We start from the raw sequence: 26,045 nt of genomic DNA, 5'->3' as shown, positions 1-26,045 counted from the left end.
TGTTCCCAAATGCGTGAGATTCCCTGGATAAACTGAACTTGGGGGAACGAGAGGCGGCACGTGCTGCGGGTATATGCACCCAAGAGTCTCAGGGCGGATGATGCGCTGGGGAAATGCTTCCAAGTCATCCGCGGGGGGCGGCGGCAGGGCTAGAGATTAAACCAGCCGGCTCTGCCTTGCTGAGCCTGCCGGGGCACAGCCTTGATTCCCTGCTCTTTCCACTCGTGTAAGTTTCCGTGTTTAAACAGTTTCAGCGTGGCCACCCAAGCACCACCCAGGCGAGATGGGGGGCTGAGCTGTGTGGGAGCTGCTCTGGGGGTCCTCACGGGAGGCCAGGCAGGGGGGGAACGGGCAATTCCCTGAAAGCTCAGAGGAGCTGGAGGGGGACGTGGTGGGGGAGGGAAGCCCGGGGCGCAGGTGCAGAGAAGTGAGGCTGGCGCTGCGCTCAGGTTCAGGGGGCGGGCTGGGGGTGGGGGGCGAGGGCAGGGCCGGCCTGCAGGAGCAGGAAGCACGAGGCAGGCCTGCTGCAAGGTGGGCAGTGAGGGTGACCAAGCCACCGGCTCCCAGCTGCCCTTCAAGCGCCCCCCCCAAAACCAGGGAAAGCCCCTCCCTCCCCAGGACCTGCTCCTTGGTCACTGGTCACTTGGGGTTCACTTGCCACACCCTGGCGTCCTGGACACAGAGGCTGATGGATCTACCTGGCTGCGCATGGACTGGGAAGCCCCCTCCCTGCTTCTCAGGTCCATGGTCTGTCTCTGGGCCTCAGAACTTTCTGGAAATGCCACACTCACCTTCCTTCAGGGGCATGTTGCCAAGACCCTTGGGCACCCCATATGCACCCCATGCTGGGCCAGCCGTGGGAGGGGCCCAGAGGTCAGCCAGCACCTGGGGGAAACAGAGGCTGGGGAAGCGGCGGAGTGGGGCCCCGTGTCCAGGCTTCCTGGCTGGCATCCCCTCCAGCTCCACGCTGACCCGCCCGCTCACCCACTGCCTCCTGAGTCCTGAGGGCCTGGTGCCAGCACTGCTCGCCTGCTCCCACCCCCACCCCCAGCTAGAGAGCCGCGTGCACAAGGCCGGCCTTTCTGGGGCTCAGGGTCAGCAGCGGGTGAGGCGAAGAAATCCAGGGGACAGGGGTAGGGGGGCTTGGGGGGATCTGTGCTGCAGCCCCGCCGGGCCCAGGGCTCTGAATTTTAGCAAGCTCCTCTCCCTCCCTCTCGGGCATCACCCCGAGACGGAGGCCGAGAGGCGTCCTTCCACTCACTCTGACCCGACTCCGTCTCTCCCTCCGTGGGCCTTCGGAGGGCACACCACAGTTAACCCGTGTGGACAGTGGCCCCACTCAGGAACAAGCCGGTGTCCCAGCCCAGCCCGCAGGACGGACGGAGCTGAAGGCACTGTCGCAGAGGAGGCTCCAGCAGGGGGAGGTCCCAGGGCCTGTCACAGCCCTCCCGTCGCCCCCGTGCCATGCTGGGAGCCGCCGGGAAGGCTGAGGGCAGGGTGTGCCCTTGTGTGCAGGTGCGTGTGTGCCAAGCATGTGTTGCACCCGTGTGTGTGGCTGTATATGTCCTCGTATGTGCCCACGAGCCCTTTCGTGACCACACAGGGAAAGGGGACACTCATCCCTGCTCCGAGGGGCAGCCTCGGGGGCGTGGGACCCGGGGGCCTGGGAGTGGGGTTGTCAGGAGAGACAGCTGCTAGGGGCAGAGTCGGGGGGCGGGCGGCGACTCCGAGGGACAATGCCTCCCGCCCATCTGGCCAGCCCACGCGGGTCACCTGGCGGCTGGGCCTGGCCCACGGGCTCTCACCGCGGCTCACCCCTCCCCGCCCAGGATCTGGTCCCACCGGCCCGGTCAGGGAGTGGGGTGCTGCCCGCTGTTTTCCTTGATCCGAGGTCAGGTCACCTGACGTCACCGCCTTCCCCGAGCTGGTCTCGTGCTCCCGGTTCTCACATGTCCCCAGATGGCTATCAGGGCTGGCCCAGCTGACAGAGGGCCTTTCTGGATGTTCTCCAACTACCGCTCTCCAAATTAAGCAAGAGATTCACAAAAGTCTGGGGCCACTTGCCAGGGTGGTCGGCGGAGGGAGTGGGTCAGTTTCAGGGGAGAGTATTGTGGCCAGAGCTGGACGCACCCCAAGGCCCCCTCCGGTCACCCTCCCACTGGCCCCTGACCTCCCGTCCCCTTCCAAGGGGACATCTTAGGGACAGCCCAAGAATCCAAAGCCTGGTGATGAGGGCCCAGGACAGCTGGAGCCTGGCAGGGTGTCCCCCACAGAAGCCCTGAGGGGCCGTCCTGCTGGGGAGAGGTCGGGCTCAGGGTTCAGGGTCAACTGGCAGGGCCACATTGTAATAACATCTTTGCTGGGAATTTGCACGGACCACTTACGAAACTGACTTGAATTTATTTAGACTGCTAGCCCAGCTGCTGCAAGGACGCGCGGCCTGGGGCCCTCTTTGCTGAAATCACCCCTAAAATGGGTGTCCTCAGACACTCCCCTGACGCTTTGGTTTCTTTGTGACCCCACAGCGTGAGGTCAGGGGCTCTCGCAGCCAGCCAGGGGGACCCTCGGGGACACATGCCTGCCCGGCACAGCCTGGGGCCTGACATGCTCCCGATTCTGATCGCCGAGACGAGACCTCCCCACCTCCCCAGGCACCCGCCCACCACCCACAGCCCCAAGCGGACCCTTCCTGAGCCCAGGCGCTGTCGCCCTGGGGCGTCTGCGCAGCCGTGGCCTCTCCTTGCGAGAGAGTCAGGTGGGGCTCCCAGCCACACGGGGGGGGGGGAGGATGGGAGACCTGAGCCACGTGGCCTGGTCCTTAATCCTTGGAGGCCATGGTGGGCAATGTCCCAGCCAGGGTCCTTGTCACCTGGCTGATGTTGCCACCCTGACACTTCGGCCGATGGGGCTGGCCCTCCGAAGTCCCCCTACCCTGTCCACCCATGCTGGGCCTGAGCCGAGTGGACTTGGAGAGGGCGTGTGAGCGGGTCAGCCAGGGTGAAAAAGCTGACAGCAAAACAAGGGTGATGGAGGAGGAGGAGGACGAGGCCGGGGTGACTCGGCCAGCTTACCGCTATTTATCGGGCGCCTACTGAGCTCCCGGCCTTGCTAGGCGGTGGCACTTGGAAGGCCAGTGGAGAGGAAGGCGAGGCCTGCCTGCGGGGGTGGTGGCTACAGGACAAGCGCACCTGCTGTGGGGGGCAGGCCTTCGCCAGTCCCCTCTCCTCCCCCACAGCCACCCAGAGCCTGTGCGTGAGGGCCCCCTGAGGGCCGAGACTGACGTGCTCATCTCCCAGCCCAGGCATCAGGGAAGCTAAGCAAAGGTGTGTGGGTGACGGAGAGAGGCGTGGAGGCACAGGTGGACGGAAGGGAGGGTGGGTGATGGGTGGATGGTGGGTGGATAGTTGGGTGGATGACGGATGGCTAGTAGGGTGGATGGGGGGTGGATGGATGAGCAGAGGGATGGGTGAATGGGTGGGCAGGGGGGTGGATTTAGGGTGGTGAGGCTGGGTGAATGGCTGGATTACGGGCAGGTGAACAGACGGATGGATGTGGGGGCAGAGGGATGATGAGCAGGAGAACGAGCCTTCCTTCAGTTATTCATACAAATGTTACCTTCCCAGCGAGATACAGTCCTTGAACATTTAAAAATAAAATTCCTCAACTATCCGTCAGTCCAGCCATCCAGGTTCTTGCCTGCTTTACTTCTCCCCACACCCCTATTTTATTTTATTTTATTTTATTTTATTTTAGGCTGTGCCCGTGGAATGTGGAAGTTACTGGGCCAGGGATCAAACCTGCACCACAGCAGTGAAAACACTGGATCCTTAAACTGATGAGCCACCAGGAGGGGTCAAACCAGAGCTGCAGTTGCCAGCCTACACCACAGCCACAGCAACGCGGGATCCTTAACCCACGGAGCGAGGCCAGGGATCGAACATGCAACCTCCTGGTTCCTAGTCGAATTCATTTCCACTGTACCACAATGGGAACTCCTCTCTCTTTTCTTTAATTTTTTTTTTTTAATTTGCTTCTTATTTCTCTCTTGTCTACACATGGCCCAGCACTGCGTTGGTGCAAGGAAGTTGCTCCATCATCTGTTGACCGACTGATTGAGCTGATGGCTAACGGGATGGTCGAGGAGGGGGCGGGTGATGGGGGCTCAGGAGAATGGGGTGGGGGTCACAGATGCCTGTAGTTTAGTGAGACGTCACACCCAGGGCCCAAGAAGAAGGGGACAGAGGGGCAGCTGTGGACTGCTGGGGCACTGGCATTCCGGCTGCACCCGCAGGGCAAGAGCCTGTGTGTCCACACACATGCACCCGCAGACACACACACACCGGTCCGCGCCCGCCCTGCCGCCGCTCTCGGTGCCCGCGGGCATGTGCAAGGAGCTCGCTCCTCCGGCCCGGGGCCCGCCAGCCCGCCCCACACTCCACGCCAGGGCCTGCTCTCTGAGGCCAGAGTGGATGGCTGCTCCTGCGGGTGAGACAGCGACGGAAGCGGGTCCAGTTTACCACCCAGCCCTCGGGGCGGGGAGGGCACTGGGAGATGCCTCCTTCCTGCAGCCCAGGCAACTCCAGTCACAGGGCGGTGGGAGGAGAGGGAGGGCGTCTGGGCCGGAGGGTGAGCGGGAGTCCCGGCTCAGCCCCTGGGCGGCCTCTCCGGCCCCTCTCTCCCCGTCTGTGACGCATGGATGCCCCCTCCCAGGGTTGATGGAAGGACTGGGGCCCCGGGCAGAGAGGTGGCCAACTGCAGGCACTGCCCGAGGGGCCAGGGGCCCAAGGCCTGCCGGCTGCCCCCGTCCCTCCCCTTCCCCGTCCTGCTCCTGGGGGTGGAGGCCATGGACAAGGGGTCACCTGCCCGATGCAGGGTCCCGGCGGAGAGGATCCCGATGGTAACTTCAGGGAGGGGACGCGGGCCATGGCTGTGGGGACGAGGGATGGCAGGAAGGAGGGATGGCGGGGGGGCGGCAGGAAGATGCGGGAGTGGGGCCGAGGCTGGGCTGCTCTCTCTGGATGGCCCCTAAACGAGGGGCCCATGGGTCCCCAGCCTTCACTGAGGGCGCTCACGTCAACCCAGAAGTGGCAGATGAGGGCTGTGTCCTGCAGAGCCTGCCCTGCCTTCAACCAGGAGTGGCAACCCCCCCAGGGACCAGGACAGGGCCCTTCCTGTCCCAGGAGCTGAGTCTGGACCCCCTGCAGACCTGAGAGTGGCACTGAGTGGGAGGAGGCCCCCAGGCTGGCAGGGAGACCCAGGGCCAGCCAAGCCCCTCTCTGGGTTGTGGCTTCTGTGCCAGGAGCTCAAGAGGACTCAGGGGCCCTGGAGCCTTCCTGGGAATTAGGCCTTGAGTGGACCCGGCCGTCTCTGCCGAGGGGAGGGGCATGTGTGCGTGTGTGTCCCCCAGGCCCCAGGCGGGGACAGAAGATGGGCGTGTCTGTGGCCAGCCTGCTTTGGAGCGGGGTCAGCCTGCGCACAGGCAGAGGTCTGGGGGCTGGGCGCCAGCTCCTCCAGGCGTGGCCTGCCCCCAAAGGAGGTGTCATGTGAACTCAGTCCTGTCCCCAAAGGCACTGGCCCCAGAGCAAAGGGGATGGAGGCGGCTGAAAACAGAGCAGGGGCACAGGCCTCGGGGCCCTCCCCACGGTGTCAGGGGGCACAGGGGGCATCTGGGCGCCTCCCCCGTGCAGCGGTGCGCCCACCCGAGCGGAGCGCACAGGTCCAAGGCTCACGGAAACACAGCACTTGTCCACCCCCTCACCCTGTGTCCATCCAGCAGCTCCGCCGGCGCCGGCCGGGAAGCGGACAGGTGGCATAAAGGGAATGGACGGTCCCTTCGGAGGGGCAAGCTCACTGAAAATGACACCAGGTAATGCGGAGACCCCAGGCCGTGAGCCAGTGTTGTAGGGGCAGGGGGCGGGGAGGGGGGAGGGAAGGGGCGGGTCTGAGGCTGGACGAGGGAACAAGTGGGTGGTGAGGGTGGAGGTGGGCAGGGCTGGGCAGAGCTGCTGGCAGGAGACCGGGTTTTATTGCCGGAGGGATAGGGAGCCACAGGGGGCTGTAGGCAGGAAGGGAGCAGAGCCTGGAGCTGGGCTGGGGGTGGGGGGAGAAGGCGTCTAGGAGCCGAGGTAGCGGGCAGGACTGGGAGAGAGGGCAGGGCGGGCAAGGGCCATCTTCCCCCCCGCACCCCGGCTTCGAGGGCTCTGCACACCCTCCCGTGGGCAGTGGGGCCAGGCCAGCGGGGGGCTTTGAGCCAGGCTGGTCTTGCGGAGTTGGGTGTGGTCCAGTGCCACGGCCTTGCCAGGGCTGGGTCTGATCCTCTGCCCAGGACCCCAAAGCCCTTCTCCCTAGATCCCAGGCCCTGACAGCTTGTGGGGTCCCTGCCCTGGTCTGGAATCCAGTATTTCCTGAGGGATCCCCAGACAGCCCCTCTTCCCCCCCCCCGCCCCGGGCTCCAGGCCAAGCTGCAGGACGTGGCCAGCCGGGGCCGAGGGCCTCCTGTCCAGGAGCGAAGCAGCCTCCACCGGCCAGACCGCCTCCGCCAGCCAGACTCAACCTGTGGTCCTGGGGCGCCCTCTGGTGGCCAATGGGCCAGAGTGGTGAGGCTGCCGGGGTCCCAGAGCACAGGGCCTAGTGGGGTCCCCCACCCCTCCCGAGCTCAGAGGATGAGGGGGCCTGGGGTCTCTGGTGAAGGGACATGAAAAGTGTCCCCCAGGCTCTGATCTCCTTTTGTGTCACCCAAAAGTTCTCAAGACTTGAGCTACCTAGATCCCCATTTTTGTGGAGAAACTGAGGCCCAGAGTTGAGCCCGAGGGCTTTGAGGCCCGTGAGTCAGGACCGCGGGACTCCGGGACACCCCAAGCCCTGCTGCCTGGCCTGCCCCTAGTTGAAGGGACAGTGTCCATGCAGTGCCTGGGGTGCTGGCAGCCTGACGGCTAGCCAGCGGTGCCCGCTCTAGGGCAGCACACCCGGGGGTGCAGGGGGTGACAACCCAGCCTCACGGGACCCCAGAGTAGAGGGGCGGTCCCTGCCCATGGGTCCTCCACAGGGCAGCTGGCCACACACCCTGGGCTCAGCCATTCCCAGTTGCTGGAGAGATAAACGTGGGAAGTGAGACACGGGTGTGACACAGGCTCCCCCAGGCGTAGTCCATGGAGGTGGTGACGGCCACCCCCATACGGGGCTGCCTCGTGGCAGCAGGTGGCTGGTGGCATCCAAGGAGCCACTGGGTCCCTCAGGCCAGAGGAAGGCTGGCTTTGGCCAGCAGGTCTGTGGGCCCCAGTAAACCGAGATCGGATGGTGCCCAGCCCGGGTCTTGGCATTGGCCGCCCAGGCACCGGGCGTGGTGGGTGGGGCGGGGAGGGGCGGGCGAGCTGGCTTGCGGGCACCGTGCTCTGGGCACCTCCATCCCGCTCCTTGGCCAGCAGCCGCATGTCCGGGCCCCGGGGAGAAAGAGGGCAGGTAGGAGCCCCGAGATGCCGGCCCCCAGGTGGAGCGAGAGCAGGGGGGCCCCTCTTCCAGGGCCATGTCCTGCTCCCCACCCCGCCACCTCGGTTTCTCAGGTTTCTTGCTTGCGGGGAGGGTTCTGGGCAGGAGGGGAGGCCCCGTGGCCCTGGGGGCCAGACCCAAGGACCCGGGGCACAGGTGCAGGGCTTACACGCATGAGCGTCTGTGCCCCCTCCCAAACCATGCCCTCCACCCTCAGCCCAGGGAGACGCGTGTCCCCACTGTGGGCAGAGGGCTGCCGCGCTGACTGCTGGCCTGCTGGCCTGGGGCCCTCGGGAGCATCCTTCTCCTCACCGCATCCACTGCATCTTGGGGGGGCGGGGTGGGCCCAAGAGGCTGAGGGCCTTGTCTGGGTGACACAGCCCGAGAGGGACTGGGCTGGGACCCCCGGGGCCTGCCTGCCCAGCTCTGCCCACACTGGGGCCATCTTCCTGGTGGCCTCTGACAAGGGGTGGCCATCTGCCCCTTGGCAAGCGCCCTGGTGCCTCTGCTGCTGGGGTGGGAGATCTGGCCTCTGTTCTCCCTGTCAGAGTTGGGGGGGGGACTCCGGCGGGGGTACTTAGGACCCCCGCAGCCCAGACTCCCCCACCCCCTCCAGGAACATGGTGTTAAAGCCCCGGACACCTGCTCATGCAAATCCACTGTTTGCATGTCCTTCCCACTTGGTGGCTCCATTTGCCTGGTGTCTGGCACGGTGCCACCCCGGGGCTCAGCCCAAATGGCCCCTCGGTCCCCCTGGGTGGGGAGCCAGGAGCCAGGCCCAGGCCTCTGGGGCGTGGGTGAGGGTGCTGGTCGTGGCCCTGGGAAGGCCCTGCTCAGGACAGCCCCCTCCCCTCCACCCCAGTGAGGAAAGGGCGGGGGGCTGGACAGGATCAGCCGCACCCCAGCACCTTCGCCCCGAGGCAGGGGCCGCTCTGTCCTCTCCAGAGCCCACACGCCCTGGGCGGGGGCACATCCAGCTGTGGGGAGGGCTGGCCTGCCCTGGCGGGAGTGAGGCCGTTGATCGGCTCCCCTCTGCCCCGCCCTCCCAGCCTGATGCCAGCACACCCCACTTGGCTGCCTCACTTTGGGGTCAAAGAGTGTCCCCTGAATTCGTATCCACCCAGAATCTCAGGATGTGACCTTATTTGGACACAGGGTCTTTGCAGCTACAACGAGTTAAGATGAGGTCGTGGTGGAGCGGGGTGAGGCCCTGATCCAAGGGCTGGCATCCTTATAAGGAGAGGGACACTGGGACAGGGGATGTGACCATGGAGGCAGAGATGGAAGGACACAGCCACAAGTCCAGGGCCACCTGGCACCACCCCCTCCACCAGCTGGTAGAGGCAGGAGGGCCCCCCTGCTCCCCGGAGCTCAGGAGGGAGTGCGGCCCTGGGCAGGTTGATCTGGGGTTTCTGGACTCCAGGACCGAGAGGGGAGTTAATTCCTGCCGTTGGGAGAGGCTGGTGGTGTGTGATGTGGTCACGGTCACCAGCCCCAGGGGCGGCATCGAGGGCTGGGTGAGGGCTTGCTGGTGCCACACCCAGACCAGGTCACAGCCGCAACCCACTCCCCCCCACCGTCCCCCCCACCAGCAGCAACTGATCTCAGCAGCAGCCCAGCCCCAGCCCCGGGGTGAGGTCGGTGGATGCAAATCCTCCGCTCCCCCCACCCCCACCCGAGCCGGGGGTGCAGAAGGGGGGGTGACAGGCTGGTGATCCTTGGGTTTTGCTACTGGAGGCTGGTGCCCGGGGACAGGACATAGGTGTAGGGGACAGACGAGAGGCGGGGCTGCCTGAGGGCCCTGGGGCAGCTGAAACAAACAGGGTGGCACCAGGGGCGCCTAGAGCACAGGAGCTGGTTCTCCCTGCTCTGGAGGCCGGCAGTCCGGCTGCACCAAGGTATTGGCGAGCTCCTTGCAGCAGCTCCAGGGGAGGGTCCTTCCTGCCTCTTCCAGCTCTGGGGGGGTGGGGGGGCCGGGGGGCAAGGGTGGTCCCAGGCGTCCCCAGGCCTGTGGCTGCCTCACCCCCTCTGCTCCATCTCCACCTGGCCCTTCCCTCGTGTAAGGACCCTGGGCCCTGGATTGGGGGACATCCTGATGCCCTCCCCCCACAGGATCACAGCTGCCGAGAGCTTATTTCCACAAGTTCAAGGCACCGGGGTTGGGGGGACACGGGAGGACCGTGTCATGTCTGCAGGTGCCCTGCCCCCTCCCGTGTGAGAAACAAAGTCTGCTCCGACCTTAACAATGGGAGCCGCCGTCAGAGGTGTTCGCTCTCCCCTCACGAAGGGCCCCGACCACCCGTGGTCCGTGGCCTCCGGGAGGGGCTGGGAGGGGCTGACGCAGGAGAAGCTGGAAAAATCCCTCAGCCGACTCCTGCCACGGACAGACACCCCCCAGAGCCTGGGGACCGAGCTTCATGGGGTGGGTGGGCCTCGCGGGGCAGCGCCTCGCAAGGTCTCCGGGGACTTGGGTCCCTCCGGCGGGAGGAGGCCTCGGCTCTGGGACGGCCAGGGCAGGCCCGCCCTCCCCACACCAAGTTTGCAGAGAAAACATGGGGGCAGTGGGAGGGTGGGGGGCCGGGCAGGCAGCCATCCGCAGTGGGCTCGGGGGGCACTGGGGGTACTCGCAGTCGGGCAGGCTGAGGGGATCCAGCTGTCCCTCGGCTGGTCCTGGGACCCCAGCGCAGCCCTCAAGTCTCTGTCGCATGGAGTGGGGCCCGTGGGCAGCGCTGGCCAGGGGTGAGGCCTGGGGGCAGGTCCTGGGTGGTAGGAGGATGGGCAGAGGAGCCTTAACTCTGTGCGCCTCCTGGGCGCACCTGGGCATCGCCGGGCGTCTCTCCCTCCTCGGCCCCCTGGCTCCCCTGCACCTGAGCTGCGTACAGGCCTCTCTTCTCACCTGCCGCCTCCTCTCCCCCTGGGCAGCGGGCACACGCAGGGCCCCCATTCCTGTCCTGTGGGGCGGATGGGCTCTTGACTTCCACTAAGCCTTTTGGGTTTCCAGGACCCCCCCTGCCAAAACCTCCGCAGAAGTGGCAACAACTCGCGTGACGGGCTTGCAGCGCCCAGGGAGGGGTGAGTGGGGGCGTCAGGGGCCGGGCAGAGGCTGCACCTCATCCTCAGCAGCCCCCTGCCCTGGGGCACTTGGAAAGCTCACGGCTACAGGGGAGCTGAGGAGGGCAGAGCGGGAGGGGGCGGGGATGTGGTGGGGGCTGCGGGGGGCGCTGGGGCAGGGGGGACGGGACTCCCTCGTGAAGAGCAGGAAGAAGCGGGGCTGCCTCAAGCCCTCAGAGGTGGGCTCTGTCCCTGCAGGGAGGCCCCCATGCAGGATGCGGGGGGCGTCTGTTCCGGCGGCCCCGGGGGTGCTGGAGACAGATGGGGGCCGGGCCTGCTCCGGGGCGAGATTGAATTTGGAGGGTCTGGGAAGAAGCGAGGCAAGGTAAGAGGGGGTCCCCCCCAAGGCTCCGCCTCAGGGCCTGGTGATGCTCCTGGCCCCACTTCCTCCCCAGAACGCCGCCCTGCTCCCTGCTCCCTCGTGGGCCTCTTCCGAGCCCCCAGGCAGGCAGAATTTTGGAGGTGATGGCACTCACTGGCCCCTGCCTCCTACTCCCCACACAGGGGCTCCAGGACCCGCCTCTATCCAGCCTGGGCCTCTCGCTGAGGGGGATGTGAGGCCCTGAGCAGGGCGGCCACGCCCAGATCACGCAGTGGGCTGAGACATGCGGGACCCCTGCCCCCAACCTCACCTCTGTGCCCAGGGCGCCCCTGACCCAGCACCCCCATAGCCAGAACCCCATGCCCAGCACCCCGGCCCCTGCCCTGAGGCCGTCGTGCCCTGCAGTTTGTGAAGGTGCCCAGCAGTGTGGCCCCATCCGTGCTCTTCGACCTCCTGCTGGCCGAGTGGCACCTGCCGGCCCCCAACCTGGTGGTGTCGCTGGTCGGCGAGGAGCGGCCCTTTGCCGTGAAGTCGTGGCTGCGGGACGTCCTGCGCAAAGGGCTGGTGAAGGCGGCTCAGAGCACAGGTGACGCCCGCCACGGGCAGGGCCCCAGAGCCCCTGCTGCCACTGTCCCCGCAGGCCCTCCCTCCACGGTGGTGCACGTCTGCAGTGGGGACAGCCCCTGGGGACAGCCTGGCCACACGGCGGGCTCCACAGGCCTCCACAGGACACCCGGGGGCGGTGACCGTTTCTACACCCGCTGCCCATGGCTGCTCCTCCTTTGTTCCCCGCCTCCCCCCAGGGAGCAGTCTGGCCAGCCCGTCGCTGGGGTCATAACCAAACCCCTGCCCCAACCTCCCCGGGCTTTATTTCCAGGCCGACTGGGCCTTCAGCAAACCCAGGAAAAGGCTGTGGGGCTTCCGATGCCCTCACCCCAGAAACGATTGTAGAAAAGAACCAAGGCCTCCGAAGCAGGCTGGTAATTTGCAGGCGCCCCTGGCTTCTGGCCCAGAGCCCGCAGCTGGGCAGAATCCTGGCCTGCTCTGCCCAGACAGCACCCAGGGGACCAGCTCCCCAGGCTCCGGGTCCTGGGGGGTGGGCAGGGAGGCCCCAGGCTTCAGGGCACTGTGAGACCCGTGTCCGCAGGCGCCTGGATCCTGACCAGTGCACTCCGGGTGGGCCTCGCCCGCTATGTCGGGCAAGCTGTGCGTGACCAGTCGCTGGCCAGCACGTCCACCAAGGCCCGCGTGGTGGCCATCGGCATCGCCCCGCTGGGCCGTGTGCTGCACCGTCAGCTGCTGGACGATGCCCAGGTGAGCATCCGGCTCGGAGCACTGAGGGCTTGGGACGCACGGGGCCTGCGAGGTCCCAAAAATTGCCCACCTAGGGAGGCCACCCAGGCAGCCTCGCAGGCTGACCACACCCCGCCGTCTACTGGTGTTGTTCCAGAATCATCCCTTACGTCCCCTCAAGGCCAGGCCAGCCGTGGACAGAGCAGCCCAGGCTGGGGGGAGCGAGGCAGCACAGAAGGACCTGGGCGGTGGAGCGAAGCTGTGGGGGAGGGGGGAGGACGGGGAGCTGGGAGCCCGTGCCCAGCAGGTGGCAGCATCAAGGCGTGAGGAGGAGGCTGCCAGCTCCCGGCAGCACAGGCCTGGGCTGGGGACCTGGGCCCCAAGATCCCACCGAATGAGTGCCCGAATGAGTGGCTTGGCCGCCTTCCCGCAAGCCGGGGTGACCCTGGGCCAGGGCCCCCAGCGTCCCCCGGGGGGAGGGGTCTGAGGAGGCCTAGGCAGTCCCCGGAGTGGAGCTTCCAGCCCCGGGCTCTGTCTAGAGGGTCCCCTCCCTGGCCTGCCCCCAGGCTCCCCAACAGCAGCCCAGCCCTCCCTCCACCTGGGGTGGGGGCAGCCTGGGGCCTGGTCAGAAGCCTGGGCCAGGCCTCACGGTCTGTGTGGGGCCCAGGAGGACAGCCCTGTTCGCTACCCCATGGATGACAGTGGCGGCCAGGGCCCCCTCTGCCCCCTGGACAACAACCACTCCCACTTCATCCTGGTGGAGCCGGGCCCGCCTGGGAAGGGTGACGGGCCCACGGAGCTGCGGCTGAGGCTGGAAAGGCACATCTCGGAGCAAAGGACTGGCTACGGGGGTGAGGCCCGGCTGCCTGGCTGCCCAGGGAGGCCGCCAGGGAACATGGGGCGGTGGGGGTGGGGGGGCACAGTGCGTGGGCAGGGCTGGAAGGACCACCAGGGTGGCGGGGAAGGGCATTCAGGGCTGAAGGCACCAAGGTGGCCCAGGAGGGGGTCCCGCCAGCCAGCGTGCTGGGGGATGCAGCTGTGGGGAGTAGCCCTGCCAGGTGATAACATTCCCAACAGGTGGCAGAGTGGTTTCAGGCTCATGCCCAGTGGGGCACCGCTGGCCACAGGCTCTGGCAGTGGGCTCGGGGCTTTGGGAAGAAATTGAGATGTGTGGGTTTCAAATTTCCCTCCACAGGCTACGAAGTAGGCTGCCGCCAGGGGGCAGAGTCGTCTGGGGAATGGGCAGGGCTATGGCCCATTCAAAAGCTGGATTTGCAAATACTAGCGCACAGCCGCTATTTGTAAACAAGGTGTAGAATGGCGTGCGATGTTTATAAGCAATACGTCATGTTTGTCAGCTGAGCCCGCTTTAATGAAAGCACGGCCAGAGCCATGTTTAAACGGTCAGCACATCGGTGTGGCCCACGATATCCGCCCCATTCAGTCAGGAGGCGCCCTTGGTGTTGGAGGGGACCCTTCCCAGGGTGGGGCGCCCCTGCCTGCCCGCCTGTGCCTCCCACTCAGCCGAGGGGCAGCTCCAGGCTTCCCTGGGGCTTCCCGTGTGGAAGACTCATTTCCAGTTTGTTTGGGGAAGAAACCCACCATCGCCCTCCCCCACCTCTCGGATGCACCCCGTGGGTCTCGGAGGACCCAGCAGCAAGGCCATGGCCCTTTCTGCCCTGATGGGGGAGGGGGGGCACTGGGTGTGTGGCTGGTGCGGCCAGGGACTGCAAGTTCAACTTCGCAGTGTTGTTGGTTCGTTTGCTTGTTTGCTTTCCAGGGCCACACCCGCGGCCTATGGAGGTTCCCAGGCCAGGGGTCGAATCGGAGCTGTAGCTGCCGACCGACACCACAGCCACAGCAAAGCGGGATCCGAGCCGCATCTGCGACCTACCCCGCAGTGCACGGCAACACCGGACCCTTAACCCATGGAGCAAGCCCAGGGGTCGAACCTGTGTCCTCATGGATACGTGCTCGGTTGTAACCTCCCTAAGTCCGCATTTGAATAGCCACAAAGCAGCTGCCTCAGGCCGTAGCGTGTGGGGCTGGCATCCTTGCCTGACGGGCAGCCTGAAGCCCACACCTCAATAGAAAAAGCCCCTTTGCTGGAGTTTGCCCAGAAAATGGAGAGATGGATGGTGTGAGGCCGGGGCGTCACCCCACGGGGAGGGTCCCAGGCCCTCCGCCCCCCGAGCACCCGGCGGACCTCCTCACGCTCTGTCCACAGGCACGAGCAGCATCGAGATCCCCGTCCTCTGCCTGCTGGTCAACGGCGACCCCAGCACCCTGGAGGTAGGGTGGGGGCAGGGGGCCTCCCGCGTGGCCCGCCCTGCCAGGACAGGGAAGCGCCGGAGCTGACTCCGGGTCGCTGTCCCCTCCCGCCCGCCTCAGAGGATCTCCAGGGCTGTGGAGCACGCCGCGCCGTGGCTCATCCTGGCGGGCTCTGGGGGCGTCGCCGACGTGCTGGCCGCCTTGATGCACCAGCCCCAGCTCCTGGTGCCCCAGGTGGCTGAGAAGCAGCTCAGAGAGAAGTTCCCCAGCGAGCACTTCTCCCGGGAGGACATCCTGCACTGGACAGCCCTGGTACGAGCTGCCCACAAACCACGCTCAGGTGACCCAGCGCCCCCGCCTCACCCCTGCCCAGGCCCTCGTCAGCCGGGGTACCTTGGTCTATGGGGGGGCCGGGGCCAAAGGGCAGCGGGTGGACAGGGTGGTAGCTGGCCTGCTCCCTGGGGCTGCCTGGGGCCCAGTGGGCAGTGGGTGGTGAGGGAGGCAGCTGGCTGCTCCCTGGGGCCCCCGAGCAGTGGGCGGACAGGACAATGGGTGTCCTGCTCTCTGGGGCTGCCTGGGGCCCACGGGCAGAGCATGGACAGGGTGGCTGGCCTGCTCCCTGGAGCCCAGCAGATAGCACATGGACAGGGCGGCAGCTGGCCTGCTCCCTGGGTGAACTGAGTGGTGGCTGGCCTGCGCCCTGGGGCCCATCAGGTAGCAGGTGGACAGGGCGGCGGCTGGCCTGCTCCCCAGGGCCCACGAGTAGAGGGTGGACAGGGTGGCTGGCCTGCTCCCTGGGGCCCATCAGGCAGAAGGTGGACAGGGCTTCAGCTGGCCTGCTCCCTGGGTGGACAGGGAGGTGGCTGGCCTGCTCCCTGGGGCCCAGCGGACAGCGTGTGGACAGGGCGGCGGCTGGCCTGCTCCCTGGGTGGACGGGGCGGTGGCTGGCCTGCTCCCTGGGTGGACGGGGCGGCGGCTGGCCTGCCGCGGGGCCGCCTCAGGGCCTTCATCCTGGTGCCGCAGCTGCAGAACATAGCCTCGCACCCGCACCTGCTCACCGTGCATGACTTCGAGCAGGAGGGCTCCGAGGAGCTGGACACCGTGATCCTCAAGGCGCTGGTGAAAGGTGAGGCCCGGCCGCCGGCCCGCGGGGGGCCCTGGGGGGGGTCCGGCCAGCCCGGCGAGGGGCGACCCCCACGCCCTGCCGCTTCCCAGGTCCTCCTGGGGCCTGTGCTTGGGGCAGGGACGCTGCCCGGGGGCTGCCAGTGGCCCAGATGCCTGGACAGCTGCACTCCTCCGTGCGAGGGCCAGCGTGTGCGTGGGAGCCTGCGGGCGAGCGGGTACGGCATGGGCAGCAGAACTGGAGCAGAGCAGAGCCTGGCAAGGCCTCCGCGCAAGGGCGACCTCAGAGCTGAGAAACATTCTGTGTTTGGCACATTTTATGAGGTGTATTTGCTCACAGTTTCAAACACGAGGGAGTTCGCGTTGCGGCGCAGCGGGTTAAGAACCCGACATAGCGCCTGTGAGGATACGGGTTCGATCCCTGGCCTCGCTCCGCGGGTTAAGGGTCTGGCATTGCCACAAGTTGTGGTGCAGGCCGCAGACGCAGCTCAGATCCGGTGTTGTCGCGGCCGTGGAGCAGACTGGCGGCTGCAGCTCCGATGTGACCCCTAGTCTGGGAAATTCCATATGCTGCAGGTGCAGCCATAAAATGAAAAAAAAAAATAAACAAAAAAGCCTAGATTGTTCAGTTCAGTGGGTTTTAATGTTTTCACAAGGTTATGTATCCATGGCTAGTAATTCCAGAACATTCCAGAGGGTCCCATTAGTCACACTCCATGTCCCCAGCCCCTGGCATCCACCCATCTCCTGTGTCTATGAATTTGCTGATCACACACCGTGTGGCATCGGCATCTGACTTCTTTCACGAGCAGGATGTGGGGGTCGTCCGTGGTGTCGCCTGTGTCAGGGCTCCACTCCCCGCTAAGGCAAAGCCTCCAGGTTTGGCTCCTGTGTCCCTGTCAGGGGACACTTTTGGCTGCCACGCCCTATGTGCTTCTTTTTCTTCGTTTTCTTTTTTGGCTGCCCCATGGCGTATGGGGTTCCCAGGCCAGAGATCAGATCCGAGCTGCAGTTGCGACCTACGCCACAGCTGCGGCAATGCCAGACCCTTAACCACGGCATCCTGGCGCTGCAGAGATGCCACCGATCTCCTTGTACCATGGCAGGAACTCCCCCTGCGTGCTTCTTATGGGACATAAACACTTGCTGGGGGGCTGACCCCGGCAGTGGACGGACAGAGGCCTCGCGGGGAGGGGCCGTGTGGCCAGGCAGTGGGCCGCCTGCTCGTCTCCTGCTCTTCTCACCCCGGGTCCCCTTGGGCTCCCAGCCTTGGCTCCTGGGGTCTGGAGATGTCTCGTGACTCCCGCCATGACTCAGAGGGTGTGGTGGCGCCAGGGCCCCGTCCCGTTGCCCCGTATCTAGGAGCCCCTCCTCGAGCGGCCCTGGGCCACCGGCCGGCACTGCCAGGGCCCTGTTCCCCTCACCGCCCCTGCCCCCTCTGCCTGCAGCCTGCAAGAGCCACAGCCAGGAGGCACAGGACTACCTGGACGAGCTGAAGCTGGCTGTGGCCTGGGACCGTGTAGACATTGCCAAGAGCGAGATTTTCAACGGGGACGTGGAGTGGAAGGTGCCGGCTCGGCTCCGGCCAGCGTAGGGCAGGGACCCGGGCGAGGGTCTGGGTCGGGTGGTGTCCTGAGGGCCGCTGGCCGGGTCCCTCTGGCCCAGCTTTGGCTGAGGGGGCCCGGGAGGGCCAGGGCACCTCTCTTGGCGGCGGCCCCGGGCGGGATGGGCTGAACGACCCTGGGGGGTGGGCCTGCCCCGGCCCAGGGGACCGGCTGGCCGCCCAGGAGCCGGGGGTCCGTGGCGAGGGTCCCTGCGCCCGCTGCCGCCCCCGCCCTCGTGGTCCCCCTTCCGCCCGGGCTCGCTCTCACCCTCCGCCCTGTGCCGCCCAGTCCCATGACCTGGAGGAGGTGCTGATGGACGCGCTGGTGAACAACAAGCCCGAGTTCGTGCGCCTCCTCGTGGACAACGGCGCCGACGTGGCGGACTTCCTGACCTACGGGCGGCTGCAGCAGCTCTACCGCTCCGTGCGCCCCAAGAGCCTGCTCTTCGACCTGCTGCAGCGCAAGCTCGAGGAGGGCCGCCTGACGCTGGGGCTGGGCGCGCAGCCGGCCCGGGAGCCGCCCGCCGGGCCGCCCGCCTTCTCCCTGCACGAGGTGTCGCGGGTGCTCAAGGACTTCCTGCACGACGCCTGCCGCGGCCTCTACCAGGCGGTGAGCGGGGCCGGCGGGGGCGGGCGGGGGCCGTGGCGACGGCGGGCTGACGGCCCCGTCCTCCAGGAGAGGGGCCCGGCCAGGCGGCCCCCGGGCCAGAAGGGGCTGCTGGACCTGACGCAGAGGAGCGAGAACCCCTGGAGGGACCTGTTCCTGTGGGCTGTGCTGCAGAACCGCCACGAGATGGCCACCTACTTCTGGGCCATGGTGAGCACTCCGGGAGGCTCGGGCCTGAGGGGTCCCCGGGGCGATGGCCGCCTCCTCACACCCGGTCTCCTAGGGCCAGGAGGGAGTGGCGGCCGCTCTGGCCGCCTGCAAGATCCTCAAAGAGATGGCCCACCTGGAGACAGAGGCCGCGGCGGGCCGCACGCTGTGCCAGGCCAAGTACGAGCAGCTGGCGCTGGGTGAGCACCGCGGCGGGGCCCGGGGCCCTCCCCGAAACCCTCCCAGAGGGGCAGACGGCACCCGTGATGGGGACGCAGCTCCCCGCCTCAGGCACACACCCCGCCGGGCGGGGACCCCGAGGGGGAGGTTCCCATGGTCCTGCGGGGGGACGGCCAGGCGGGGCCGGGCCGCATCCACGTGGCAGCCCCCGGGGGGTGGGCTCCGGGCAGGGCCCAGCTCGCCAGCTGGGGGCAGAGGAGGAGGGCGGGCGGGGGCCGGGCCTGGGCGTCCGTGGCAGTGGCCGCGCCCTCGGCAGACCTGTTCTCCGAGTGCTACGGCAACAGCGAGGAGCGCGCCTTTGCTCTGCTGGTGCGCCGGAACCGCTCCTGGAGCAGGACCACCTGTCTGCACCTGGCCACCGAGGCCGATGCCAAGGCCTTCTTTGCCCACGATGGGGTGCAGGTGAGCGAGGCCTTGGGAGGGCTGCTGGGGACCAGGCAGCGGGCAGACAGGGGGCGCCCCAGCTGACCTCCCTTGCCCCTCGCCCCCGGCCTGCACCCTGGCCACTCGGGAAGGGGTGCGGTGGAGGGAGGTTCCATTCCTGGGAGGCTAGGAGCTTCAGCTGACCCTTGAAGGGCATGCCTGGTGTGGGCACAGTGGGGTCAGCAGCCGTGCCTTTACCCCAGGCCTTCCTCACCCGGATCTGGTGGGGCGACATGGCCTCGGGCACCCCTGTCCTGCGGCTGCTGGCCGCCTTCCTCTGTCCGGCCCTCATCTACACCAACCTCATCACCTTCAGGTCCGTCGGGGCAGGGCGAGGCGGGTGGTCCCTGGGCTTTGCTGGCACTGACGGCAGCTTGCCCCCCCCCGCCCGCCTTCGTGGCCCTGCCTGTCCCCCTTCTCCGTGCATCCAGCACTTTCTCTGCTGCCTGGGTGCCCAGGGGGGCCCTTCCACATTCCTGAGGGTCGCCTGCGCTCCCAGGGAGGAGGCCCCTCTGCGGACAGGCCTGGAGGACCTGCAGGAGCTGGACAGTCTGGACACGGAGAAGAGCCTGCTGTGCAGCCCGGGCAGCCGGTGAGGCCCCGGGGAGGCTGGGCCGTCGGGGAGCTGGGCTCCGGTGGGCCCCGGACGCCCGTCTCAGCGCCCGCGGGGCCTCCTTTGTGGCGCAGGGCAGAGGCGCGGGCCGTGGCGCCGAGGACTCGGGGCAGCCGGGGCCCGCACGCGGCCTTCCTGCTCACGCGCTGGCGGAAGTTCTGGGGCGCGCCCGTGACCGTGTTCCTGGGCAACGTGCTCATGTACTTCGCCTTCCTCTTCCTCTTCTCCTACGTGCTGCTGGTGGACTTCCGGCCGCCCCCGCAGGGGCCGTCGGGGCCCGAGGTCACGCTCTACTTCTGGGTGTTCACGCTGGTGCTGGAGGAGATCCGGCAGGTGGGTGGCGGGCCCGGCCCCGCAGGACGGAGCCCCGAGCGGCCGTCCCCGGGCCGTGCGTCTCCGTCACCGGGCCGTGCGCCCCCCGCCAGGGCTTCTTCACGGACGAGGACACGCACCTGGTGAAGAAGGTCATGCTGTACGTGGAGGACAACTGGAACAAGTGCGACATGGGGGCCATCTTCCTCTTCATCGCGGGCGTCACCTGCAGGTCCGTGGGGCCCGGAGGCCGGGCGGGGGCGGCCCGGGCAGGCCGGCGGGCAGGGCTGCTGCGGCATGCATCCCCGCGGGCCCCCCCGGACGCCCCGCTTGGCCCGGCCGCCGTGCAGCCCGCGCTCCCCGCAGGGTGCTGCCGTCGGGGTTCGAGGCCGGCCGCACCATCCTGGCCGTGGACTTCATGGTGTTCGCGCTCCGGCTCATCCACATCTTCGCCATCCACAAGCAGCTGGGCCCCAAGATCATCATCGTGGAGCGGATGGTGCGCCCCCCCGGGGGGGGGGAGGCCGCGGCCCCCGCCAGGCGGGTGCTGAGCGCCTCTCCCCCCACCCGAGATGAGGGACGTCTTCTTCTTCCTCTTCTTCCTGAGCGTGTGGCTCGTGGCCTACGGCGTGACCACCCAGGCGCTGCTGCACCCCCACGACGGCCGCCTGGAGTGGATCTTCCGCCGCGTGCTCTACCGGCCCTACCTGCAGATCTTCGGGCAGATCCCCCTGGACGAGATCGACGGTCAGGACGCCGCCCGGGGGGGTGGGCCGGGCCCCCAGGCCAGCTCTAAGCAGCACTCCCACCCTGGAGTGTAGCCGGTGTGTCACGCGGCCCTCGAGAGGGGCCTTGGGGGTCCCAGAGACCCCAGCCTGGAGCTGGCTGACGGCAAGGACGTCCCCGTGGCCAGACCCCAGGCCCTGCACACCTGCGTGTAGCCGGGCAGCCAGGGCACAGCTCCAGGCTGAGTCGTGGTAGCTGCAGAGGCCCAACTGTGGGCTGCAGGTGGGGACCGGTGGCGGGCAGACAGGGCAGCCTGGGGAAGGGGGCAAGCTTTGCCATGTGGAGGGGCGGGCAGGTACTACAGGGGCAGAGCGGGGGCCTCCCGGTCCACCCCTGACTGTCACCTGGGATCGGGGCCCCTTGGGCTGGCTGCACGCACCCGGGCCTGTACCTGCTGGGCAGCGGGTCTCCTGTCGCCTCCCCCATCCACCCGCTCCACCCCCCAGCCCTGGGCCAGCCTAGTGGAAAGGCCCTCGGCTGGGGGGCTGTTCTGGAAGGCACCCATGCTTCTTCTGCCCCCATGTGTGCCCGACCTCCTGCGTGGTGTGCCCTGTCTGAGGGGTTTCCAGAATGGCCCCTGTTCAGGGCTGGGGCTGGGGCCGGGGCCGGACGAGGCTCCCCGGACTCCCCAGGTCAAGGCAGTACAGGGTGGGAGGCGGTGGCTCAGCCGTGAGGGCTGGGATTCCGGGAGGAAGAGGGGGCACCAGCCGTGCTGGGCACTGCAGGTGAGGGGCGCCGGTGGTGTCAGGCGGAGGCCACCCGGGCCCACGGGGCAATCGCTGGCAGTGAGGCCTGACCGCGGCCACTGCAGCTAATGAGGCGAGGTTGGTGCCCCACGGCCCGGTAAATATTTGTCATGGGATGGGGACATATGACTGAACTGAACCTGCCCCAGGGCGGGGGGCGGCTGTGCCGTCATGGAAGTTGCCTCCTAATTAGGGTTTCCGCGGGCTCATTTCCTCGCTGTTTGCTTCCTTCCCCCCACCGCACCCCACTCCGCGCCCCGGGTGTTTGTTCATCCACCAGCATCGCTTTCCAGGCCATTAGCTTAATGAGATCCCCACCACATGGCCCCTGCTGAGGGGCACTGCCTGACCCCAGCATGGCCCAGTCCCACGGGGCCCCTTGGGAGGAGGGGGGCGGGCTGGGCGAGTCCGGGGCTGGGCAGGGGGGATGGGAGTCACTCCTGCTCCGATGGCCACAGGCTGGTATGAGGGGACGCTGGGACAGTACGGAGTCGCCCAGAGCCTGGGACCACCTGGGGAAGGCAGGGGCTGCCAACCCCCCGAGAGCCAGCCCGAAGCGAAAGCCCGTGATCAGGGCTGGGCCTGGGCCAGCTCGTGGAAGCTGCCAGCAGGTCCCTCCCGCCGCGCATCAGCTCAGGCCTCTCAGGGCACAGCCCCCCCGCTCCCTGCGAGCCCCCCACCCCGGAGCCCCCCGCGCTGCAGGGAGAGTAAGTCCCTCCCTTAGGGGCCAAGAGGGCAGGTAGCCCCATGGTCCTGGGATCGGTGCCGCCCTGCCCTCTGCCCACACACATGCCTGCAGGAGTGAGGGGCTGAGGGGGTCGGGGGAGTGCCTTTCCTGGGCTCTAGGCCCCAGGACAACTCACTTCCCAGCCTGGCCTGGTGGCGCCTCTGAGAGTCACGAGGAGACGCTTTCATCAGGCAGATTTACGGCTTCACAAACACGCTTCCCTCCCTCCCGGCCTGCCCGTCCCACCTCCGGCCCCCGGAGGGAGGGAGGGAAGGGGTCAGCAGTCAGCCCAGAGCACATCTGTGGGCTGTGGGAGGGGCGGCTGGGGTCACAGTGACGCCGGAGGGACTGGTCCTGGTGGGGGAGATGCAGACACAGACACAGGCCCTGCCAGCCAGACCTGCAGCGTGGAGGTGCAGACGCGGGCACACAGCGAGAGACCCCCAAGGCCCCCCCGACTAGTCACAGCACGAAGGCCGGGAGGGGCCGTGACAGAAACCCAGCCCAGCCTGCGTGAGCACGCGTGTGCACACAAATACACGTGCACGCAGGGCCTGTGGGGGTGGGCGGCTGAAGCCACGAGGCCCTCCTGACGCCGAGGTGCCCCAGCACCCAGGCCGCCCTCCCCTATGTCCTTCACTCTCCCCTGGCTTCCCTGCACCCACCTCCCGGGGTGGGGTTCCAGGGTGGTCCTGCAGGGGCAGAGGCAGGCATGGGAGGGCTGGTGGGGGGCCCCTCCACGGCGTCCCTGTCCAGGGCGTGGTGCTCAGCTACCCCCAGGGTGCCCACTCCCTCGACCAGAGACGCTTCTTCAGGCTGGCTCCTGCAATGATCAGTGTCAAGGGCGTTCTGCTTCTACTCTCTTTGGAAATGGTATAGACTCGTCCCCTGCCTGGAATCCTGTGGCAGGCTGTACTGTCATAAAGGCCCTGACAAGTCCTGCAGGAGAGAGCACCTTCCCTTGGCAAGGCCAGCTCCCTACGGGCTGGGAGAAGAGCCTTTGATGGTGGCGGTGGTGGGGAGGGGGCGAGAAGCAACCAGCAGAAACCAGGGGCTCCAGAGGGCCCTGGCTCTGTGTCCAGGGCCTGAGGTCCTGGCTGTGACCTCGGCCCGGCAGAGGAGGGGAGTAGGGCTGGCACCTGCAGGCCGACCACCCAGGGCTGGGGTGGCCCACCACAGGGACTTTGAGCGCCAAAGCCCAGATGACCCCAGAAACCCCGAGAGCCATCCCAGGGTGGCCCTGCCCGACTCCCACGGTGCCTGCTCCGTTTCAGAAGCCCGCGTGAACTGCTCCGTGCACCCGCTGCTGCTGGAGGGCTCGCCCTCCTGCCCGAACCTCTATGCCAACTGGCTGGTCATCCTCCTGCTGGTCACCTTCCTGCTGGTCACCAACGTGCTGCTCATGAACCTGCTCATCGCCATGTTCAGGTGCCCCCCTGGCCCTGCTCCGCCCACGTAGGGTGCCCATGGGTCCAGCCCACCCTGGCCCAGACGGCAGGCTGCGAATGCCTCTCTGCCCACAGGAGGGGCCTGGATGTGGGGTGTCACCCGAAACGCCGGCTCCCCTTCGGGCCGGGCCTGGAGTGCTGGCAGAGGGAATTCAGGGCACCGGGGGGGCGTGCGGGGTGGGCCGGGGTGCCCTGGAGCAGGGGCTGGGTCTGCGCAGGCTGAAGCTGAGGGGGCAGTGGGAGACCCCAGATGCTCGAAGCCCCCTCCAGGACTCCCGCAGAGAAAGGCAGCAGGAGGGCGGTGGGGGCGCCTTGGGGCGCCGGGAGCGGGGGAGGGAGCGGCCGCTGCGTGCCCACCGCCCACGCCGCGTCCTCAGCTACACGTTCCAGGTGGTGCAGGGCAACGCGGACATGTTCTGGAAGTTCCAGCGCTACCACCTCATCGTGGAGTATCACGAGCGCCCGGCCCTGGCCCCGCCCTTCATCCTCCTCAGCCACCTGAGCCTGCTGCTCAAGCGGGTCTTCCGGAAGGAGGCCGCGCAGAAGCGGGCGCACCTGGGTGAGGCCCTGGCTGGGATCTGTCCAGGCCCCGGGGGCAGCTGGCACAGGCTGGGCCGTGCTGGGCGCAGGCCCCCCGCGAGGGGCGGGCTCCTTCCGCCTGGCTTTGCCCCCGCCCCCCTGCCTGGCCCAGCCCGGGCTCTGCCCCTGATGCTGCCCGGCCTTCCCAGAGAGAGACCTGCCGGAGCCCCTGGACCAGAAGGTGGTCACCTGGGAGGCGGTGCAGAAGGAGAACGCGCTGGGCAAGCTGGAGAAGCAGCGGAAGGACAGCGGGGAGGAGCTGCTTCGAAAGACGGCCCACAGGTGCCCGGGCGGGCGAGGCCGAGGGCACCGAGCCCGGGAGTGGTGCCCCGTCCCCAGCAGGGCAGGGCCGGCCAGGAGAGGCCTCAGCGGCAGGGGCTGGGAGATGCTTGCCAGGAACACCGGGGGGCGTCAGGCTGGCTTAAAGCAGGCGTGGCCCCCTCATGGCCCAGGGTCCGAGCGGGACACGCAGCCTCCCCCACCCTGGACAGGGCCCCGACCTCGCGCCCGTGGAGGCTCCGTGATCCCCACACCCACCCGAAGGGCCTGGGCCATGGGGTGGGGGGGATGGGGAGGTCCCCGCCTGGGGGTGCCCCTGCCCCCAGCAGCCTGCTGCCCACGTGCTTCTGCCACAGGGTGGACTCCGTAGCCAAGTACCTGGGGGCGCTGAGAGAGCAGGAGAGGCGGGTCAAGCGGCTCGAGTCTCAGGTGGGCGGGCAGCGCAGAGCGCCTGGGCTCCCGGGCGGGGGCTGCCGCGGGCTCGGCCCCCAGGACTGGGGTGGGGGTCGGGGGAGGCTCTGGGGGTCCGGTACCGGTACCCGCCTCTCCCTGACCGGGGAGCCTGCAGCTCTTCCCGGGGGCTCCTGCATTTGAGACCCTCGCCGTCCACTCCCCACCCAGGCCGGAGCCTCCCCTTCCTGAGTCGCAGCCACCAGAGGGAGGGTCTCGGGCAGCAGGGGCCCTTCGGGGAGGGCGCCCCTGTCCTGACTACACCGGGGGCTGCCCCCTCCTCCAGGTCAACTACTGCACAGTGCTCCTGTCCTCCGTGGCCGACACGCTGGCCCAGGGCAGCGCCTACTGGAGTGAGTGTGTCTGTCCCCACAAGTCCTGGGGGCCCGTGGGGTCGGTGGGCACAGGGAACCCACTGCCAGCCCGCTGGCCTGGAGGCAGAGGACCTGGGGCTGTGCTGCGTCCTCTCCTCCAGGCCTCTGCTTCCCACCTGCCCTGGGAGGGGACGCCCTGCTCTCTGATGGCCCTTGGCCGGCCACCATCCTCAGGGCGGGGCGGGGGCCTCTGACAAAGTCACCGACCTGGCTGGAGTGAGGGCTCTGCCGGCCCCGTCCCCGACCAGGGCCACCCCTCTTCCCCGTCAGGCTCTTGGAACTTCAGCAGTGGGAGCCCACAGGCTTCTGCTGACGGAGGAGGGCGCCTGAGCGGCAGGGAGCACCCAGAGGCCGGGCCACCGCCCTCGAGCGCCTGAGCCACGTGGACTGTCAGCGCAGGGTGGCCTCTCCCGGGGCCCCGGGCCCTGAACTGATCTTCCTGGCCCCGTGGACACGCCAACCTCCTCCCACCTTCCGCTGGCGCCCCCTCCCCGCCACCCCCGCAGGGGGATGTGGCTTGTGGCCTCAAAAGGAACCACTCCCTGCCCTGCCGGGCATCTCCTGAGCCCCTTGGCCTGGGCGTGTTGCCAGCCCCCTCCCTGACAGGCAGCGCCCCCGTGACCCCATCCAGAACCAGCCCTCCGGGCCGGGAGAGCAGACACCTGCTGAGCCGCGTTGGGTGGGCGGTTTCCCCACAGGCCACACCGTCCTCTCCTCAACCTGTGTTGCCCGCCAAGAGACCAGTCCTTTTCTGAAAGGCTTGTACTCGGAATTTCTGTCCATGAAGGGCCAGGGCATGGTGGCTGCCACACCGCCAGCAGCTCACAGCACACACTAGACTAACCAGCCCAGGGTGTGGCTGTGGTCCCCACCCCAAGAGGACCCGCCTGTGCCCCAAGAGCTGCTGGATTATAAACGAGGCCTGGGAGACACACCCACGCTTTGGGCTGCAGCCCGAATCAGTGGACCCTGGGCTGGCAGGGAGAGGGGCTCCTGTCCTGTGGGGACGAGGTCCAGGCTCCTGCGTTGCCCTCAGCTAAGCCAAGT

At 67.7% G+C, this 26,045-nt stretch overlaps 1 protein-coding gene across 1 annotated transcript; it reads left to right on the top strand.

The window, feature by feature from the left end:
• Positions 1-805: 805 nt before the first annotated feature.
• TRPM5 (transient receptor potential cation channel subfamily M member 5) lies at positions 806-25,755 on the top strand. The gene is made up of 28 exons (XM_085010289.1): positions 806-1,105; positions 6,456-6,596; positions 8,820-9,002; positions 9,773-9,907; positions 10,487-10,557; positions 10,795-10,921; positions 11,324-11,504; positions 12,066-12,232; positions 12,879-13,062; positions 14,439-14,503; positions 14,603-14,794; positions 15,506-15,608; positions 17,053-17,171; positions 17,497-17,817; positions 17,884-18,024; positions 18,098-18,221; positions 18,518-18,663; positions 18,888-19,276; positions 19,372-19,630; positions 19,723-19,841; positions 19,976-20,108; positions 20,182-20,356; positions 23,143-23,296; positions 23,694-23,875; positions 24,045-24,177; positions 24,531-24,603; positions 24,911-24,977; positions 25,269-25,755. Exons 1-28 carry the CDS (start codon positions 806-808, stop codon positions 25,373-25,375), a joined length of 4,491 nt encoding a protein of 1,496 aa, XP_084866415.1. The 3' UTR covers positions 25,376-25,755.
• Positions 25,756-26,045: the final 290 nt, after the last annotated feature.

This window comes from Sus scrofa, chromosome 2 (genome assembly GCF_054392235.1).
Source record: "Sus scrofa isolate SSC_HxYL_T2T_F1_AM1 chromosome 2, Sscrofa_HxYL_maternal_Yorkshire_Landrace_v2.0, whole genome shotgun sequence".
Classification (NCBI taxonomy): Eukaryota; Metazoa; Chordata; class Mammalia; order Artiodactyla; family Suidae; genus Sus; species Sus scrofa.
The sequence above is the reverse complement of the archived record's forward strand: the minus strand, read 5'-3'. Positions and strand labels throughout refer to the sequence as shown.

Coding starts and splice junctions, on each gene's coding strand:
- TRPM5 (XM_085010289.1), top strand. CDS start 806: ATGTTGCCAAGACCCTTGGGCACCCCATATGCACCCCATGCTGGGCCA. Junction 14,504..14,602: donor GCGACCCCAGCACCCTGGAG/GTAGGGTGGGGG, acceptor CGCCCGCCTCAG/AGGATCTCCAGGGCTGTGGA. Junction 23,297..23,693: donor CTGCTCATCGCCATGTTCAG/GTGCCCCCCTGG, acceptor CCGCGTCCTCAG/CTACACGTTCCAGGTGGTGC.